The sequence below is a fragment of the Schistocerca piceifrons genome, chromosome 1, assembly GCF_021461385.2.
Source record: "Schistocerca piceifrons isolate TAMUIC-IGC-003096 chromosome 1, iqSchPice1.1, whole genome shotgun sequence".
Classification (NCBI taxonomy): Eukaryota; Metazoa; Arthropoda; class Insecta; order Orthoptera; family Acrididae; genus Schistocerca; species Schistocerca piceifrons.
In genome coordinates this window covers 226,989,677-227,009,426 of record NC_060138.1, presented here as the reverse complement: position 1 = coordinate 227,009,426, position 19,750 = coordinate 226,989,677, and the positions used below count along the sequence as shown (strand labels likewise).

The following is a 19,750-nucleotide window of genomic DNA, read 5'->3' as shown; positions in this document are numbered from 1 at the left end:
TCCTCTATTCTGAATATTTAATTGATGATGGGGACTAGAGTGTTAATAAAGTTTTGTGTAAATGCACTTGCAAGACAGACAAGATGTCAAATATTAATTACTCTATAACTATAGATGATAAGGTAGTTAGAACGCAAGTGATTATCAGCATTATTAAATTGCCTACAAAATGCAGTAGTTCAAGCGAATAGGTAAATAAATCAAAAATTCATTTGGGCTGACACTGTATTCCTGATTCTTGAACTTTTTATTCGTTCTTCCATCTAGCGTACAATAATAAGAAGTGATGTACAATACGTAATATACCCGAATGAGATTTGGAGCATCCACGTTAACAGCGTACAGTACACAGAAGTCGCGGCCCTTGTGGGAATAGTACTGCAAATTATTTCGGAGGCTGGAAAGGAAACGTCGCAAGTTCTGCACCTCGGCCAGTTCCATTGTCCTCAGCGTTTACCCCTTAGATAGGAAAGATACATCATTTTCGACGGGTGGAATCGCATCACGGCTTTACTACAGCTTTCGTTTCGACGTCACAATATTGCCACCATTCCTCAACAAGTTTGGTGCGTCGATTGTAGTTGTTACTTCTTTCTTTTTACACTTCCATCGCGCGAGTAGAAAACTCACGTCGTAGGTGGTTCGTTTCCGTTTCATGTCTGATGTTGGTGAATTGTAACTTCTTTTCACCTGTATGGTGCTCGCTGATACTGACCATCCTGCAAGATCAACAGCCTCTGCCAGGTCGTATTTCTAAATCGGATCTTTGCTCCGAAATGCGAGAATACTGTTTGTGCCCCAGGCGGCATTAATTCTGATTTGTCATGTTACATTCGTGTATCCACAAACATTTGGTGCAAACGGCCTTTAATAAGTACTCGGTAGTGAACGGGAATGCTGATTTCGCAGGGTTCCCCAATTTTAACGAATGCTAGATGTTTTAATTTATTACGCATTTCATGCTTTCTGAACAAAACTTCAAAATAAAAAAAAATGAAAAAAAGTTCAAATCTTTTGTGAAATTATCTGTCTAAAAGTAATAAGTAAAATAGATCAGAGAAACATCCGACGTGCCTCTGAATGGTGCTCTAAGTCATGTATAGCATATGAACGAGGTGCCAAGTGAGAATTTCAAAATCTTTCTGTAACTTAGAATCTTAGAATTTTAAAGAGTACTAGAGGATATTTGCTGTGTGATTTCGAGCATCACTCAGAGGCATGTCAAATGTTTCACTGAACTGTTTTATTTCTCACTTTCAGATAAAACCGGTCTGAAATGATCTAAATCCGTTCGTTTAGCAGCCTAATGTAGCGAGGGTGGTCTGTTCTGAAGTGTTAGATGGGATTTGGTTCAAATGGCTCTGAGCACTATGGGACTTAACATCTATGGTCATCAGTCCCCTAGAACTTAGAACTACTTAAACCTAACTAACCTAAGGACATCACACACATCAATGCCCGAGGCAGGATTCGAACCTGCGACTGTAGCGGTCACGCGGTTACAGACTGAAGCGCCTACAACCGCACGGCAGATGGGATTTTATTTATGCTGAAACTTTCACCTCATTACTGACTGTATTGTTCTTTTTTATCATTTATGGATGGATGATAAGTTTCATAAAAAAAAAGGTTTTCAGCGGTGAATTGCCGGATAGTGGTGTAAATTTTGCTTAATACACCATACATCCTCTAGTACTCTTTAAAATTCTATGATGTTGAAATATACGGTTGACACCTCATTTGCTGTACATGACTTCGAGCACCGTTCAGAGGCGTGCCAAATGTTTCTCTGATTGAGACAAATAATTTCACAAAACATTTGAATCTTTTTTCAACTTTTTATTTTCAAATTTTTTTTCATCAAGCATGAAATATAATATATTTAAATATTGGTCGGTATTTGATTATTATTATTAAGAGTGTATAGATCAAGAGAAAGCAAGGAAGTCTGAGTTTATGCAGTAATTTGATATTTATTTTATTTTTTTCAGTTTGAGAGAAAGAATTCCACGATTTCTACGCCACTGTAACTTTTTATGTCCAAAATAGCACATAGCATCAACTATTCGTGCGATAGTTCAGTTTTCTCTGAAATCACTAATTGAATTTTTCGTAGTTACGCTTATTACTTTTAAACAACTCTCTCGTGCTACGCTGGACTCCACGCTTGTCTATTTGATACCTTATTTGCCCATTTCCTATTCTTAGTTTGATTATGAAATAATTTGATACCTCATTTGCCCATTTCCTATTCTTCGTTTGCTTGTGAAAATTCGGGCAAAAATTTTCCCTCAAATCAATAACTAAATTTTTCTCAATCAAATAAACCTTTTTTTTTTGGAAAATTAAACCTCCCGTTGGTGAATTTAACACCCCATTTGTCAATTACCGTATATTCGTTTGGCTTTGAAAATTCTGACAAAAATGTCTAATTTGTAGGAGTCTTCTTTTCGCGCCGCTCAAACATTTGACCAAAAGAATCGACACGTTGCAATTCCTAGACTTATAATTTCTATTTATACGAAAATTGTATTTAAGTCATAAAATTATTGTCAGTATTATCTCATTTGTTTGTAACATATTTCGGGCATAAATACGAAAATTAAAAAATGCTATTATCTCATTTTCTTGCTAATGAGTTGAAATAATGCATAGTTCTTGTTTTTCAAGCTGTTTGAAATCGTCGAGCAGAGAGAAAGTCCGAGAAATTTGTGTTGATAGATACGATTTTAAAATTTGTAACATAACTGTTTTTGATATTTTTGTTTTGCTTCTTGTTTTTCATGTCATTATATAATTTTAGCCATCGGTTTTTATTTTCATTGCAGATCCGAAAATTTTTAAAATAATTTTTTTTTAATTTCTCTTTTTTTTCTCTTGTTTAAAGCTACATCTCGGTCTTTTTGTCGTTCCAGGAAATAGATTTCTTCCATAAAGTTCCGGACTGTTCTAGAAATTAGGTCAATTTGCAGCAAAGAAGTTGTAAGTGCATTTAGTATGTCTCATTTGTTTTTACTTGACTTGTGTAGAGCAATCAGTTACAAAATATTTGTACGTTTGACAAAAAGAACGTAAAGTTGTAGAATTTCCGTGAATGAAAGGAAATACTAATGAAAATAGTCTCGACAGGAAATAGTTTTCCTTTCCACACTTCAAGATGAACCCGTAAATACTAGTGTATTCTGTAGACTCTGAATACAGACAATATCACGTTTGCTCCAAGTAAACGGCACAGTAAATGTACACCACTGTCTTAAAATGATAAATTTTTCATTCGCTTTGGTGTTTCTCTTCGTTATAATTCGAAATTGCTGCAAGGATTTCTCCAGTCATTGTGGGTAAAATGATGTTGTTTATAAATTCTCAAGGTAAATGCACTTCGAATGAAGTAACAGTGGAAGTAAATCCAATGTGAAATCTTAGACCCCGTCCAAAGAAGGGTAGGGAATAACGTAAAACGACAGATATTGTACCAACCTGTGCGTTGAAGGCGTGCCCGAAAATCTCTCCCAGTTTCTTGGCATACATCTCCGATTTCCCAGTCTCTGTGGCGTACAGCACTGTGGCCTTGATACGGCGAGACAGCGCACGTCCAAACAGCTTCGACGTAAACTTGACGGCTCTGAAACGGAAAAATGGCGTTAACTTTTAAAGCCACAAGACTGGCATCATCAAAGCGTAATGCAGTTCTCGAGCAAAGGCACATACGTCCGAGACGAGTAGTGAAGCATTGATCATTCATTAATGTGCGGCAACAAATCAAGCAGAACAAATAAAAGCGTAAATGTCGCATGCAGCCGTCATTTGAATAAAATTTTTTGTGCTGTGTGTCCTTTTACAGACTGGGCAACCCATCTTACATCACCCGTCTGAGTTGCCTCTCGTAAGATGCAAGGAAATTTTTTGGACCAATTTTGCTTTGTCCCCCCCCCCCCCCCCCCCTCTACATAGGGACATACTGAAGTGGGTCATCATCATCAGCAGCAGCAGTATAGTAATCATCATGCATTTGACACGGTTAGATAAAGGGCTCGTCCAGACTTTATTTATGTGCGCCCAGTCTGTTCCTGCGTGCTTCACAATGACATCCACTTATCATCTCGATGTTTTATCTCTTGGAATCCACCTCCATTTCGTATTCATTATGGTCACAATTAGGTATATTTCTTGATCGATTTCCTTCTTTTTCTATCTCTCTTATTAATTCGCAACATGTATCTCTCATTGTTCCCCGAGCGATACTTTACCTAAACGGTTTTTCACCAGCAAAGACAAAGACAGAACGCCACAAATCCACAGTGATAATACACTCTGACTGTAAACTTTCCTTTGTAGTCACATCCTGTTTACGATATACACTGCATGTCAGTGTAACTCTTCTTTTTCCACCCAATCTGCCGTAGACTTAAATTAAACTACACATAATGTTATTAGCTGATTTGCTAATGTGTACAACGTTCTTTCCAATATATTTGTTACTTTGAATATTTCCATTAGTTACTTAACACCCAAAACTTGACATTTTAAGTGCATTATGAGCACTTATAAGCTACAAACTTCAAAATCATCAGCAGTAAGCTCTCAGTTATTTAATAATCGTAAAGCCAGCTGTCGCTCGGCTGAGAGAGGGCATGCAGTGTTTCAAAATATCAACTGAAACACCGCCATCTTTTCCCGCCTGAGCGACCTCAGGTAAGTAACGAACAGTTATTTGAACGTATATTACTAAATGTTTATCAGTGTATTAAATAAGTGTTTATTTTATGTTTGTTACATGTCGAGTGCACGCGATCGAGAGAACCCGATGTGGTGCTTATCTACCTACGGACGCGACGTGCGGCAATGCAGGTCACTCGATAGGAGTCAACCATCGGCCAGCTCCCGAGAAAGTCCCTATCGCACTGTCAAGAACATCGATGCATATTATTATACTGAGATGATTTCAGTTTTGTAACGAAATGTTTCGGTTCTCCATCTACATCTACAGACATCGGGTACATCGTACCACTACTAGTCATCTCCCTTCCTGTTCCACTCGCAAACTGATCGAGGGAAAAACGTCCATCTATATGCTTCCGCATGAGCCCTAATTACTCTAACCTTATGTGCGTGTTCCTTACACGAAATGTACGTTGGCGGCAGTAGGATCGTTCCGTAGTCAGCTTAAAATGCCGGTTCTCTATATTTTCTCAACAGCGCTCCTCGAAAAGAACGTCGCCTTCCCTCCAGGGATTCCCATTTGAATTACCGAAGCACCTCCGTAATACCGGTTTGAACTTACCGACCGGTAACAAACGAGCAGCCCGTCTCTGCTTCGATGTCTTTCTTCAATCCGACCTCTTTGGGATCCCGAACTCTCGAGCAACAAAAGAATGGATCGTACTAGGGTTCTATATGCCATTCTCGTTCAAACATGAACCACACTTTCAAAATTCTCCCAATAAACCTAAGTCGACTATTCAATTTCCGCACCACAATCCTCACATGCCCGTTCCATTTCATATCGCTTTGCAACGTTATTCATAGATATTTAATCGACCTGACTGTGTCAAGCAGCACTCTGCTGATGTTTTATTCGAACATTACGAAGTTATTTTCATACTCACCTTCGTTAACTTACATTTTTCTACATTTACAGTTAGCTGCCACTCATCACGTCAACTAGAGCTTGTGTCAATGTCGTCTTGTATCTTCCTACAGTCAATCAACGACTACACTTCCCGTACACCATACCATCATCAGCAAATAGCCGCAGATTTCTGCTCATGTTGTCCGTCAGATTATTTATGTATATAGAAAGTAAGAATGGTCTATCGCACTTCCCTGGGGCATCCCTGACGATACACCAGACTCTGATGAACGCTCGCCCTCGAGGACAAAACGTACGGGGTCCAATTGCTTAAGAAGTCTTCGAGCAGCTCTTGTATCGCGGAACCTATTCCGTCTGCTCGTACTTCCGTTAACCGTCCGCACTAGGGAGCCGTGTCAATGCTTTTCGGAAATCTGGGACTATGGAATCTATGCAGGGTATCATTTGGGAAAGGGCGTAACTGAGCTTCAGATGAGTGATGCTTTCTAAAACCGTGCTGCTTCGTGGACAGAAGATTTTCCTTCTTAAGGAATTTTGTTATATGCCAACTGAGAATATTTTCCAGAATTCTGCGGCAAACCGACGTCAAGGATATTGGTTTATAATTTTGGAGATCAGTTCTTATACTTTTTGTATATAGAGGTATCACCTGCTCTTTTTCCCAGTCGCTTGGGATTTGGCGCTCAGCGAGAGATCTGCGATAACTGCAAGCTGAGTAAGAGGCCAATACCGTAGAGTACTCTTTGTAAAACAGAAAAGGGGTACCATACGAACTTTGCGACTTATTTGCTCTCTACTTTTTCAGTTGCTTCTCTACGTCAGGCACGTCTTTGAATATGTTGGTTGGTTTGTTGGTTGTTTCGGGGAAGGAGACCAGACAGCGAGGTCATCGGTCTCATCGGATTAGGGAAGGACGGGGAAGGAAGTCGGCCGTGCCCTTTGGAAGGAACCATCCCGGCATTTGCCTGGAGCGATTTAGGGAAATCACGGAAAACCTAAATCAGGATGGCCGGACGCGGGATTGAACCGTCGTCCTCCCGAATGCGAGTCCAGTGTCTAACCACTGCGCCACCTCGCTCGGTCTTTGAATATGTCCTCAATACACGAGTCAGTGCGATGGTCAAATGATAATACATTTTTTTGCGATTGCCCTGTGTGAATGATTTGTTAAACGCGAAATTTAAAACTGCAGCTTTCCTTTTGATATCTTCTGTTGCCACACCAGATAGGTCAACAAGTGACTGTGCAGAGTTCTTAACGATTCCTCTCCGAGTTTGTATCGAGTCTGTACTGAATCAGTATACTGTTTTTACGAAGTTATTGTAGGTTGATGTGAATATACTGACGCCTATAAAATCTCGATCAGACAAAGTTATAGGTAAATGATAAACATTTTGAAGTGTTGATAGATTGCACTGCACTCACACTTCTGATACGGTTTTATTCGTCTTGATGTTCTTAGGGAAGATGATCTTCATTACTTGGTTGCCATACTGGATACGATCTGACTTCATTCATATGCTGAAATGGTTGGCAGCAGTTAACGCTCTTGCTCGTATGTTCTAGTGAAGGAACAGCGGTAAGCTTAACCTGTGTTCAAAGGGAGAGGATGCCGATTTAAACGATTGCAGTAAAAGCGTACGGTGGCTGATGGCCGAGGGGCGCGTTTTTTATGCGGAACCTGAGTGAAAACGTTTGCGAACTGCCCTGTTCCTCGGTCTCATTGTGCATACACGTTGGATGGCGCCGGTCGGTCGGCGGCCGCGTCCAGGTAGGTTGACTAGCGCCGAGGAGTCGCTGCTGCTATGGGCAGAGCACTGAAGACTGCCAATAAAGCAGAGGATGGACCCTTGTTAGGCAGGAAGCCGATGAGATGACTGCGTGATTCAGCGAATTTCCGAGGGACAGGTCAGTAGCGCCCAGACGTCCAGACTCTGCTACAAAACATATGTGTGAAGGCACGAGGCTTTTAGTGAGTTTATGGCCGTTTTTTGGAAAGTTCGAAATGAACGCAACAGGAGAGATAATTATCTTTTTATGGAAGGCTGTGGTTCCATCCAGGTCACGCTTTTAGCAAAAGACACAGTATAAACACGTGAGAAAGAGGCCGCAAAGCTGAATCTTTTTTTCCTTTCCTCCCAATTAATTTTTAAAGTTGCTGATTGATCAAATCTGTGTATGCACAGCAAGGGGCGGTCTCCCAGTTTCGAATGCAGCGCTCCAGCTCGTGATTGGCTTCTGCTTAAGTGGGAGTAGTCTAAGATGTAAACGTGCTACGCTACCGAGCTGGCAAGGAAAGCTGAGAGAGAGAGAAGAGGACACTCTTGTACTGGCACTTCGCTGGTAAAGAACTACAGGTCTTTACCTAAATGGAAAGACTTGTGTCCTTTGCTAGTGTGCAAAAAATGGTTCAAATGGTTCTGAGCACTATGGGACTCAACTTCTGAGGTCATTAGTCCCCTAGAACTTAGAACTAGTTAAACCTAACTAACCTAAGGACATCACACACATCCATGCCCGAGGCAGGATTCGAACCTGCTACCGTAGCGGTCCGCGGTTCCAGACTGCAGCGCCTAGAACCGCACGGCCACTTCGGCCGGCGCTAGTGAGCAACTTAGAGCCTGTGCCATTCACCATCTGAACCTTCAGAGATACAGCTTCTAACATCACGCAAACAACGAGTGATGCATGGGTGTACTCATCTGTTTTGAGTCGGCCGTCTAAACATTTGACATATTCTGTCACCCATAGTCGTGGCACAGAGTCAAATTGGTTTGGCAGACCAGAAAACGGGTCCACCTGCACACTGGAATCTACTGGGGTTTCAGAGGCTCATAGGGAAGTATCTGCGTTCAGAATTAGCCGAATGCGAGACCGCGTACTTGCATTTTTTCGGGCGCGCGCCATTAATAACAGATTGCTGCCGTCCACGACTCCAGTCGCCGAACTCATCGTGGTATGCCGCCTTGACCGGCAGGAGGGTAAAGTATTCGCTGCTACGGCGTAGGGCTCCATCGAACTACAGACCTATATCATTGACGTCGGTTTGCAGTAGGGTTTTGGAGCATATACTGTATTCAAACATTATGAATCACCTCGAAGGGAACGATCTATTGATACGTAATCAGCATGGTTTCAGAAAACATCGTTCTTGTGCAACGCAGCTAGCTTTTTATTCGCACGAAGTAATGGCCGCTATCGACAGGGGATCTCAAGTTCATTCCGTATTTCTAGATTTCTGGAAAGCTTTTGACACCGTTCCTCGCAAGCGACTTCTAATCAAGCTGTGGGCCTATGGGGTATCGTCTCAGTTGTGCGACTGGATTCGTGATTTCCTGTCAGGAAGGTCGCAGTTCGTAGTAATAGACGGCAAATCATCGAGTAAAACTGAAGTGATATCGGGTGTTCCCCAGGGAAGCGTCCTGGGACCTCTCCTGTTCCTGGTCTATATAAATGACCTGGGTGACAATCTGAGCAGTTCTCTTAGGTTGTTCGCAGATGATGCTGTAATTTACCGTCTAGTAAGGTCATCCGAAGACCAGTATCAGTTGCAAAGCGTTTTAGAAAAGATTGCTGTATGGTGTGGCAGGTGGCAGTTGACGCTAAATAACGAAAAGTGTGAGGTGATCCACATGAGTTCCAAAAGAAATCCGTTGGAATTCGATTACTCGATAAATAGTACAATTCTCAAGGCTGTCAATCGAACTAAGTACCTGGGTGTAAAAATTACGAACAACTTCAGTTGGAAAGACCACATAGATAATATTGTGGGGAAGGCGAGCCAAAGGTTGCGTTTCATTGGCAGGACACTTAGAAGATGCAACAAGTCCACTAAAGAGAGAGCTTACACTACACTCGTTCGTCCTCTGTTAGAATATTGCTGCGCGGTGTGGGATCCTTACCAGGTGGGATTGACGGAGGACATCGAAAGGGTGCAAAAAAGGGCTGCTCGTTTTGTATTATCACGTAATCGGGGAGAGAGTGTGGCAGATATGATACGCGCGTTGGGATGGAAGTCAGTAAAGCAAAGCGTTTTTCGTCGCGGCGAGATCTATTTACGAAATTTCAGTCACCAACTTTCTGTTCCGAATGTGAAAATATTTTGTTGAGCCCAACCTATATAGGTAGGAATGATCATCAAAATAAAATAAGAGAAATCAGAGCTCGAACAGAAAGGTTTAGGTGTTCGTTTTTCCCGCGCGCTGTTCGGGAGTGGAATGGTAGAGGGATAGTATGATTGTGGTTCGATGAACCCTCTGCCGAGCACTTAAATGCGAATTGCAGAGTAATCATGTAGATGTAGATGTAGATGTATAATTCTCAGAAATCTGCTTCTCAGCACGCTATACTTTGGAACCATATTTTTCTTTACGCAAAATGGCTCTGAGCACTATGGGACTTCTGAGGTCATCAGTCCCCTAGAACTTAGAACTACTTAAACCTAACTAACCTAAGGACATCACACAAATCCATGCCCACGGCAGGATTCGAACCTGCGAGCGTAGCGGTCGCGCGGTTACAGACTGCAGCGCCTAGAATCGCTCGGCCACTTCGGCCGGCTATAATAGCAGACACCTACTAGTTTAACTTTTGTGTTATAATCATTGTCAGTAATTTATTTGTCTTTGCAGATTTACGATGAACGATTACGGTTTGTAATACCGATATCTTGCTAAGAAGTATTTGGAACCTTTATCACGTAGTTTGAGAGAAGCAGCTGCTGGTTGCAAAATGTAACTAGCGCTAGGGCACGCCGACGGAACGTCACAATCCGCACATTTCTGTCTGTTCTAAGTCCAAACGTTATAACTATTCAGCATTGAATGTACTGCGTCTACGTTCGGTAGGTTGCTTTCTATGCAGCCTCCTGCAACTGGAATTTCGCTTAATGCAACAGGTAAGGGAGACTGTTTCAATTTAAAAAAAACTGCCCTTCGAGTAATTACTCTGGGCGGCCTTTGTAGCGCCGGTTGTCTCTCGTCGCCATTAATCGGGCCGCTGACAGAACGGTTGGCGTCTCCCGTGATGGGGAGCCCTCCCGCTGATGCCTAGTGATTGAGGGTGATGCGGTGGGTGGGGAGGGGGGGAGGGGGAGGGAGTGGAGGGAGGGATCGGGAAGGGAGCACTTTATGGCGCCGCCTGTGGCTGGGCCACGCGGCCACAATTAACGGCCGCACCTCCCTACTCGCGCCCGCTTTCGCGTACGCTGGGGGGCAGTTCAAGCAGAACCACCTCTCAGGTGAATCAGAACCGTTCATTTTCCTTTACGAAGTTCCGTAAATCCTGTCGGGGAGTTACATAAACTAATAATCATCTATTCTTCGATATAAAATATGTTATAGGTTGGTCCAGTGAAAAACTCAAGGCAAATAACGTTTCATCTCCTGTTACGTAGGTAGAAGAAGTCCATGTTTAGGAGTGATCCGTTTTGTTTCATAAACTGTTAATGGTTCTATCTGCTATAAAACAACATTTGCTATCACAATAGTGAAATATAAAAGTAACTGCGTGAAGAGTTCGACAGAGCACTGAAAGACCTGAGTCGAAACAAGGCCACGGGAGTAGAGAACATTCCATTAGAACTACTGATCCGCCCGTGGTGGTCGAGCGGTTCTAGGCGCTCAGTCCGGAATCGCGCGACTGATACGGTCGCAGGTTCGAATCCTGCCTCGGGCATGGATGTGTGTGATGTCCTTAGGTTAGTTAGGTTAAAGTAGTTTTAAGCTCTAGGGGACTGATGACCACAACTGTTAAGTCCCATAGTGCTCAGAGCCATTTGAACCATTCTGAATCAACTACTGACAGCCTTGGGAGAGCCAGTCCTGACAAAACTGTACCATCTAGTGAGCAGGACATATGCGACAGGCGAAATACCCTCAGACTTCAAGAAGAATATAATAATTCCAATCCCAAAGGAAGCAGGTGTTGACAGATGTGAAAATTACCGAACTATCAGTTTAATAAGTCACGGCTGCAAAATACTAACGCGAATTCTTTACAGGCGAATGGAAAAACTAGTAGAAACCAACCTCGGGGAAGAACAGTTTGGATTCCGTAGAAGTATTGGAACACGTGAGGTAATACTGACCCTACGACTTATCTTAGAAGCTAGATTAAGGAATGGCAAACCTACGTTTCCAACATTTATAGACTTAGAGAAAGCGTTTGACAATGTTGACTGGAATACTCTCTTTCAAATTCTGAAGGTGGCAGGGGTAAAATACAGGGAGCGAAAGGCTATTTACAATTTGTACAGAAACCAGATGGCAGTTATAAGAGTCGAGGGGCATGAAAGGGAAGCAGTGGTTGGGAAGGGAGTGAGACTGGGTTGTAGCCTCTCCCCGATGTTATTCAATCTGTATATTGAGCAAGCACTGAAGGAAACAAAAGAATAATTTGGAGTAGGTATTAAAATCCATGGAGGAGAAATAAAAACCATGAGGTTCGCCGATGACGTTGTAATTCTGTCAGAGGCAGCAAAGGACTTGGAAGAGCAGTTGGACGGAATGGATAGTGTCTTGAAAAGGGGATATAAAATGAACATCAACGAAAGCAAAACGAGAATAATGGAATGTAGTCGAATTAAGTCGGGTGATGCTGAGGGAATTAGATTAGGAAATGAGACACTTAAAGTAGTACAGGAGTTTTGCTATTTGGGGAGCAAAATAACTGATGATGATCGAAGTAGAGAGGATATAAAATGTAGACTGGCAATCGCAAGGAAAGCGTTTCTGAAGAAGAGAAATTTGTTAACATTGAGTATAGATTTAAGTGTCAGGAAGTTGTTTCTGAAAGTATTTGTATGGAAGTGAAACATGGACGATAAATAGTTTGGACAAGAAGAGAATAGAAGCTTTCGAAATGTGGTGCTACAGAAGAATGCTGAAGATTAGATGGGTAGATCACATAAATAATGAGGAGGTATTGAATAGGACTGGGGAGAAGAGAAGTTTGTGGCACAACTTGATTAGAAGGAGGGATCGGTTGGTAGGACATGTTCTGAGGCATCAAGGGATCACCAATTTAATATTGGAGGGCAGCTTGGAGAGTAAAAATCGTAGAGGGAGACCAAGAGATGAATACACCAAGCAGATTCAAAAGGATGTAGGTTGCAGTAGTTACTGGGAGATGAAGAAGCTTCCACAGGATAGAGCTGCATCAAACCAGTAGCAGGACTGAAGACCACAACAACAACAAAAGTAACTGGTTGGTTGGTGGTTAGTGTTTAACGTCACGTCGACAACGAGGTCATTAGAGACGGAGCGCAAGCTCGGGTGAGGGAAGGATTGGGAAGGAAATCGGCCGTGTCCTTTCAAAGGAACCATGCCGGCATTTGCCTGAAACGATTTAGGGAAATCACGGAAAACCTAAATCAGGATGGCTGGAGACGGGATTGAACCGAACAAAAGTAACTGCACGAGTAGTTAATACACTGCGCAAAAAAAAGGCATCACTTTTTTGAACCCCGTAATTGTCGCTCATTTCGACGCATAAGTTTAAACTTTGGCTATAAGGTATCTACAACCTTTCTCTGTATTGGTGCGTCCTGCGACGTCTCCCTTGCGCTCGGCAACGCTCTAAGAGCGAGGTGTCGGAACATGTGGAAATAAAGGCCACGGCTCAGAAGTTCATGTGATGTTTCAGGTGGGTTAATGATGTCACATTGGCACCAAATTTCACTACAATTGTGCCAAAAGCCATCGTGGACGCGTCACACAAGGGAAGGTCCACACACACCGTCACATTTCATCCCTTCTCTTCTCAGAACCGGGAAACCCACCGTTGAAATCGCGTGGTTTCCTTATGGGTGGCCAAGGAAAACATTTCGGACACGTCGACGCTCAAAATCGACACGGAAAGCCCTCAGGAGGTGGCATAAAGGGTTTCAATGAAACCACTCCTTCCCTTGTGGCGTTGATCCCCACACATCTCGCTGTTGAAAACCACGGTTCGCAGTGCGAAGAGCAACACGGCAACGTCCTTGATAACTTCCGACACTGTTGACACCTCCCGGACGATACAACCTTGCTTTAAGAACATTCCGGGCCCGCAACTCCATTGAACGTAATGTGAGCCCTTTGTAGTGTAATGCGACCGCAGTTCTTGCTCTGGTGTACAGCCTGGAAACGGGACCGTTCAAAACCATTCGACGGAATTTGAACGTGATCTGAAGCAGCGAAGTGTGTTTATGTTTCTTCAACCTCTTGTTTCGCATCGTCTTGTGACGTGATGACGGATGGGTGCAACATTGACATGTGGGTGAATAAGACGGCAAACCATCTCTCTGTAAGACCGCCCTAGTTCTGCACCACTGTCCGTGACACCCATGCACCGTTGTTGAACACTGTTGTACGCCAGCTTTGGATGGGGCAGTGCATCAGGTAAAATTTTCACAGTCCCAGAGCAAAAGTATCTCGCTACATGCTGGCAATGTCGACACGAAGCAGGCGCAATGAAAACATTTCGCTACCGAGACTGAGTCAGGGTAAAATACAACATCGGCGCTTCTGGCGATCCGGGCAGGAGACTTCAGCAGAATGTAGTGGGTCAGAGCAGCCAAACACGGTCACCTCACCTTCGTTATGTGACGAAATAAGGCGAAGGCAGCGAACGGTACCATGAGCTTCTACGAACCGGTCCTATACTACAACAAACTCATTAAGCAAGCACGGCAGAAGGAAAACCACTGATGTCTTCGTAACAACAAGGCCTATGCAGTCAAAACGAATGACAGCAGGTAAACATTTAACTCCATAAATAGCTCAGCAGTTTAGCTCGTGAGGCAGTCCGTCAGATGGATCGATGGCATACATGACGTTCGCACCGGACTCCGTGATTGCAGGTAAGTGGAGTCTGACAAAAATCTATCGTAGATTTCCTGCGTGTTACGGACAACGACAGCTGCTCCTGGGAGAGGTGGCTACCTCGCCATAAACACCAGTCGCAGAGTTCAACACCATAGTCTGCCTCTATTGCAGATAGGTGGATCCGGAGGCCTTTCCTTCCTAACAGAATCAGGTCACCATCAGGAACAGATGAAGAGGACCAACACATCGCGCGGCTACCATTCTGCGGTGCAATGACCAGCAAGATCGGCAGAGTCCTGAGCCGGCAGGGAATCAGACCAGTCTTCCGGCCACCCAGGAAGGTTAAGGACATGTTGCGACCCGTGAAAGATAATTTCGGCCTGAGAGTACCGGGAATTTACAGCATTCCTTGCGAGTGTGGCAAAAATTATGTGGACCAGTCTACAAGAACTGTTGCCGATCGCTGTGTGGAACATCAGCGTCACTTGAAAAACAGGTATCTAGAAAATTCAGCGGTGGCTGAGCACAGTTTGTTAAATAAACATAAGATTTTATTCGATGAAACAAGAGTACTTGCTCACGCTTCAAACTATTGGGACTCTGTCATCAGGGAAGCAGTTGAAATTAGACTCTGTGAAAATAATTTGAACAGACTCCGGTTATGCACTCAGCAATGCATGGAAGCGCGCAGTTGATAAAGAAAGAGGGCAGAGAGAGACTTCTCACATTCCTCGCAGTTCTCCGCCTGTTGCGATGGATGGCACTGCAAGCAACTTGGGTAAAGCGCACAAAGAAAATCTATGGATATAGAGGCCGCCACTTCGGTACGCGCCGTTTTCGCCGTGACGTCATCCAGCCAATGAGAAGCCGTCCACTGCTTATAAAAGCGGAAGCCTCACCGGTCCACGACAGTCAGTTTTACCCTGAAGAAGATGACGGAGGTAGTCATCGAAAGCTTGGGATGTTACCCAAATTTGACGCGGCAAGTAAACCGAGAACTTTTTTTGCAAGGACACCATCGTTCCTGAGATTCTGGCGGACTAAATAGGGCCTACCAGCACGGCAGGCCACTATCGTCTAACTTCACGGCTGCACGGCAACCGTCATGGCAGTACGGCGGATGACGAAGAAGGGTGGTGAGTGGGAGGGAACAGAGCACCTCCCAAGACGGCGTATGTATGTTTAATATACGCGCTGCCGTCACTCACTGCCGCGGCGTCGCGGTACAGACCGTGCCGGGGCGACCGCAGGCGGCGAACCACCACTGCAGCAGCCGGCCGGAACGAGGTGTGCTGTGTCACCTGCCTTGAGGGGGCTTAAGGCCGCTTACGACGCTATTCTTCTGAGGCGCGTTACTTGTATTTCTATGAAAATAAATAATTCTGGATCTTCTTTCACTGTGCTTACCAGCGACAACAGGTCACTACCATCTATCCAAGGAAAACTGGCTACCGGCAAGGAGTGAACTGAGAGAGTTCCTCATGAGACAGAATCAACTCCACTTCCGCTCTCCCAATAGTCGCCTCTTGCAGCATGCTAAAAATGTACCCGTCAGAAACTTGTGGACACCCTAATAGATGCCTTGCGCCTACTTGCCACCTAAGGGTCTTCGAATGGCTTACCTGACACACTTTGTGTAATCTTCTGAGAGTTTGTCGTGTCGAGTCTGAGACGACGGTATGTCTGAAATATTTCCTTGGGCCATCCCTTACCGCGTTATTTCAGCCCTAGATATCGCTGTTCTGTCCACCATCGTAGAGGCATCAAAAGAAGGGGCGAAATTTGGGTAAGATGGGGTGTGACGACCTTTTAATTTTTTGACACGTCCACGATGGCGCTGGGCAGAACTGTGTGAAATTTGATTCCAACGTGACATCATCAACCCACATTACAGCTCACATGAACTTCCGAGCTGTCTTCATTTTTAATAATGTGCCGACACTAGAACTGTTTCACAATCTGTGACCACAGACGTGTAGTAAAGAGAATTTATTGTATATTCCGGTCACTGTTCAGTTCGCAACCATCTCACAGATTGTGAAGCTATTTCCATGTCTGGCTTACGACAGAATCAAAAGGCTCTGTAAACTGAAGCAGCAATAAGTACCGAAATCTGAAGATGGCTGTTATAATCCGAAACCAGTAATCTGATGACAAAAATTCGTGACCATAGACGTGAAGTAAAGGAAATTTATACAAAAACTGTTGATATTTTAAAAAATATCGGAAATCCGATTTATCGATATGTACAAACATATCGTTTCTTGCCCTCGACTTGACGACGCAAATTATAGATATATAGAAGGAAAAGAAATTTAAATGCGGCCTATAAAAATATCGACTGCAGATTGTAACTATACTGCCGGTTTTGGAGTTGTGTAATTAAGAATTGATTTATTATTAGGTATTCTGTACATCAAAAAGCTAGCAGCCACCCTGTTCCCCTTAGAGCAAGAACTGAAAGAAAAACACTTAATTTGAAAATTTGTAAGTTAGTAATGAGACTTTGTACAGAAGAAAAGTTTGTATTACAATAATTTTTTGGTCGACTGTTGTGTTCTTAATTAACAACTTTGTACATGATGCATTGACATGCAAGAGTTCATTCCAGTTAACCTCTCATACCTCTCACTGGCTGCATATCGAAATAAACTTTTTTGTATCACTCTGATATAGGGAAATTGCGTGGTGAAGCTAATAGTTCCAGCTTCTGTTGGTAACGCCGAGCGCCAATGTCGTCTGATTTTCCCCTCACAGGTCTCCACCTGCCGCAAAGACCAGACTTGTCATTTAGATTCTTGTTCATTATTTTCAGCAACTAGCTGCGTTAAAACTTTTTTCAATGCAACTGATGTGCTATTTCTTCACATCGGAAATCTTGTTATTCCATTCTCACCGCCACCCTCTAGTGCAGTTGGACTTCTTGTTTTGTGCCACCTATACTTGCTTCACACAGTTAGACGAAAATTCTGGACGTGATGAAAACTCAAAAAGTAGTAAGACTCCTTCACACAGTGCAAGTAAAATTATGTTCCAAGCCGGCCGGAGTGGCCAAGCGGTTGTAGGCGCTACAGTCTTGAACCGCACGACCGCTGCGGTCGCAGGTTCGAATCCTACCTCGGGCATGGATGTGTGTGATGTCCTTAGGTTAGTTTGGTTTAAGTAGTTGTAAGTTCTAGGGGACTGATGACCACAGAAGTTAAGTCCCATAGTGCTCACAGCCATTTGAACCATTTTTTTATGTTCCAATAGACTTTCAAAAGAACCATTCCAAATATTTATTGAAAATTGCGAAAAAATATAATATTAAAAAAAATATCGGGACTCAATATTGCCATTATGATGTCGATTGTCGATATATCGAGAAAGGAAATATTCCCGGTATAAACTGATGATTTTTGGGGAAATATCGATATTTTATCACCATACCTAGTCGACACCTTGGAGCTTGAAGCGTTGCCAAGCCATAGGATGACGTCGCATGGAGCTATGCTTTTGCAGCATTACAGAGTAATGGACCAGGCACCTTTGTGCCAAATTTCAAACTTATACATCGCAGTGAGAGACCATTATGCGGTTTCAAAAAAGTGATAATCGTTTTACGTAGTGTATAAAGGTGAAAAATGGTTTTAGGTTACGTATGATAAATACTCTGCATTAAAAAATATCGTACGTGTTCTGTGGAAGATCTGTAACATCGTATTTATGTTGATAACGTGTAAGATATCTGCTTATGTTTGTTTCTCTTTTTAACGTGTACTGTGAACAGGGTAAGACGTGAATACTGTGTGTGAGTTTCTAAACAAGAGAAAAACAAGAAATCCGTAAGTAAAAGATACTTCCTAATTCGCCATTATCTATAGGGAAGATATGTCTGCAATTACAAGCTGCGCTTGTTTACGCGACAGGAAAGGCATCAAAATAACGCAGCAGCTCACTCATCGCAAACAAAACGCTTAAAATGCCATAATACGTGAAAAACGAACTTCATAATCGAAAGTATTTCACGAAACGTGTTGTGTGGATAATAAAATTGTGTGTTTTTTTATAGCAAACAAAACTTCTGTTTTTACAGTATTAGGTTTTCAAGAACCATTCTGTAATGTATAAAATAAAGAAAAACACTAATATTTGTTTATTATAAACTAATTTTTGGCTTGTTATGCTATCAACTGGTTAACAACTGACTAGCGCACACTAAAGACACTAGAGTGTAAAGTACCGCTCCTTCAAAACTAAAGCTACCAACGCATAGAATCCTTCATAATGAATTTAGGCAGAAAATGTCGTACTGAGTGCTTATCACTATTGTAACATTTGTGATGCGTGAACAAAATGATGAGTATTAGACTTGACAGTAAATTGATGATAAATATGATGATAATGAGCCTCGCCCCCAGATACCCTTCCAAAACCAAGTGCACACTTAATTTAATTCATAATGAAATACTGATACGAATAAAACGTGTGCGATCTTGTTTAGCACGAAAGATAAAATACAATTACTAGATATTATCCTAGTTCACGAAATCACGTATGTAGACTGGACAATTCGCATATTATTCAAATAAGCAGGGTTATAGAAAGTAGACTGATTATGAGCGTAGCTCGACACTTGTCGAGCATTTTTCATTTTCCTTCGCAGAAATAATGTAATTATCTAGTGTTGTGCATGCTATTTTCCAACTTGGAGACGATGTTCTAACCTCAGTTCTTCCGATAGTGGCCGTTTTTTATATTGTATGCAGGTAGCCCTGCCAGTACAATTACTACCCCAAACAATTTTTTTTTAAAAATTACCTTCTTGTGTTATTTCAGTGTGGACTACGTGCCAGCTAAGCTCGCCCCTTCAGCAGAGGTTGTTTGCTTCCACGAAGTGTTGGCGATGCGCCTGACCCATATGCACTCGAAGTGTGCAACCAGCAGGGAAAATAATGTATGTAGTTTCTGTTTTTCCAGACTTGTCGGAAAGAAGAGATTCCATTTTTGATTCAGCACCCGTACATACAGATGGCGTAAGAGAAACTCAGACGTCAGACGAAATCGGGCAGTGAAATAAATCCAATGGTAACAAGTGAAAATTTGTGCCGGGTGGGGACTAGCTTCGTCTATCCGAGCACTCTTTCCATGTAGTGTGTACTGAGCCACACGTTGAGAATTTGAGTTGGACAAAATGCTTGCTCTGATGGCCCGAGTGGTTAAGGCGGCTGATCGCATGAAGTAGGAAACCCGGGTTAGAGTCCCGGTCCGGCACAAATTTTCGCTTTTTGTCTTTGGATTTATTTCAGTGCCCTACTGCGCCTTAGGTCTGAGTTTCTACTACGTCAGAATAGTGAAGCAAAACTGCTTGCCG

At 42.9% G+C, this 19,750-nt stretch overlaps 1 protein-coding gene across 1 annotated transcript in view; it reads right to left on the bottom strand.

Moving 5' to 3' along the window:
* LOC124790129 (nitric oxide synthase, salivary gland-like) overlaps nt 1-19,750 on the bottom strand; it is a 705,692-nt gene that overhangs the window by 115,832 nt on the left and 570,110 nt on the right. The window contains 1 exon segment of the mRNA XM_047257705.1: nt 3,478-3,622. Within this exon segment, the coding sequence (XP_047113661.1) occupies nt 3,478-3,622 (145 nt within the window).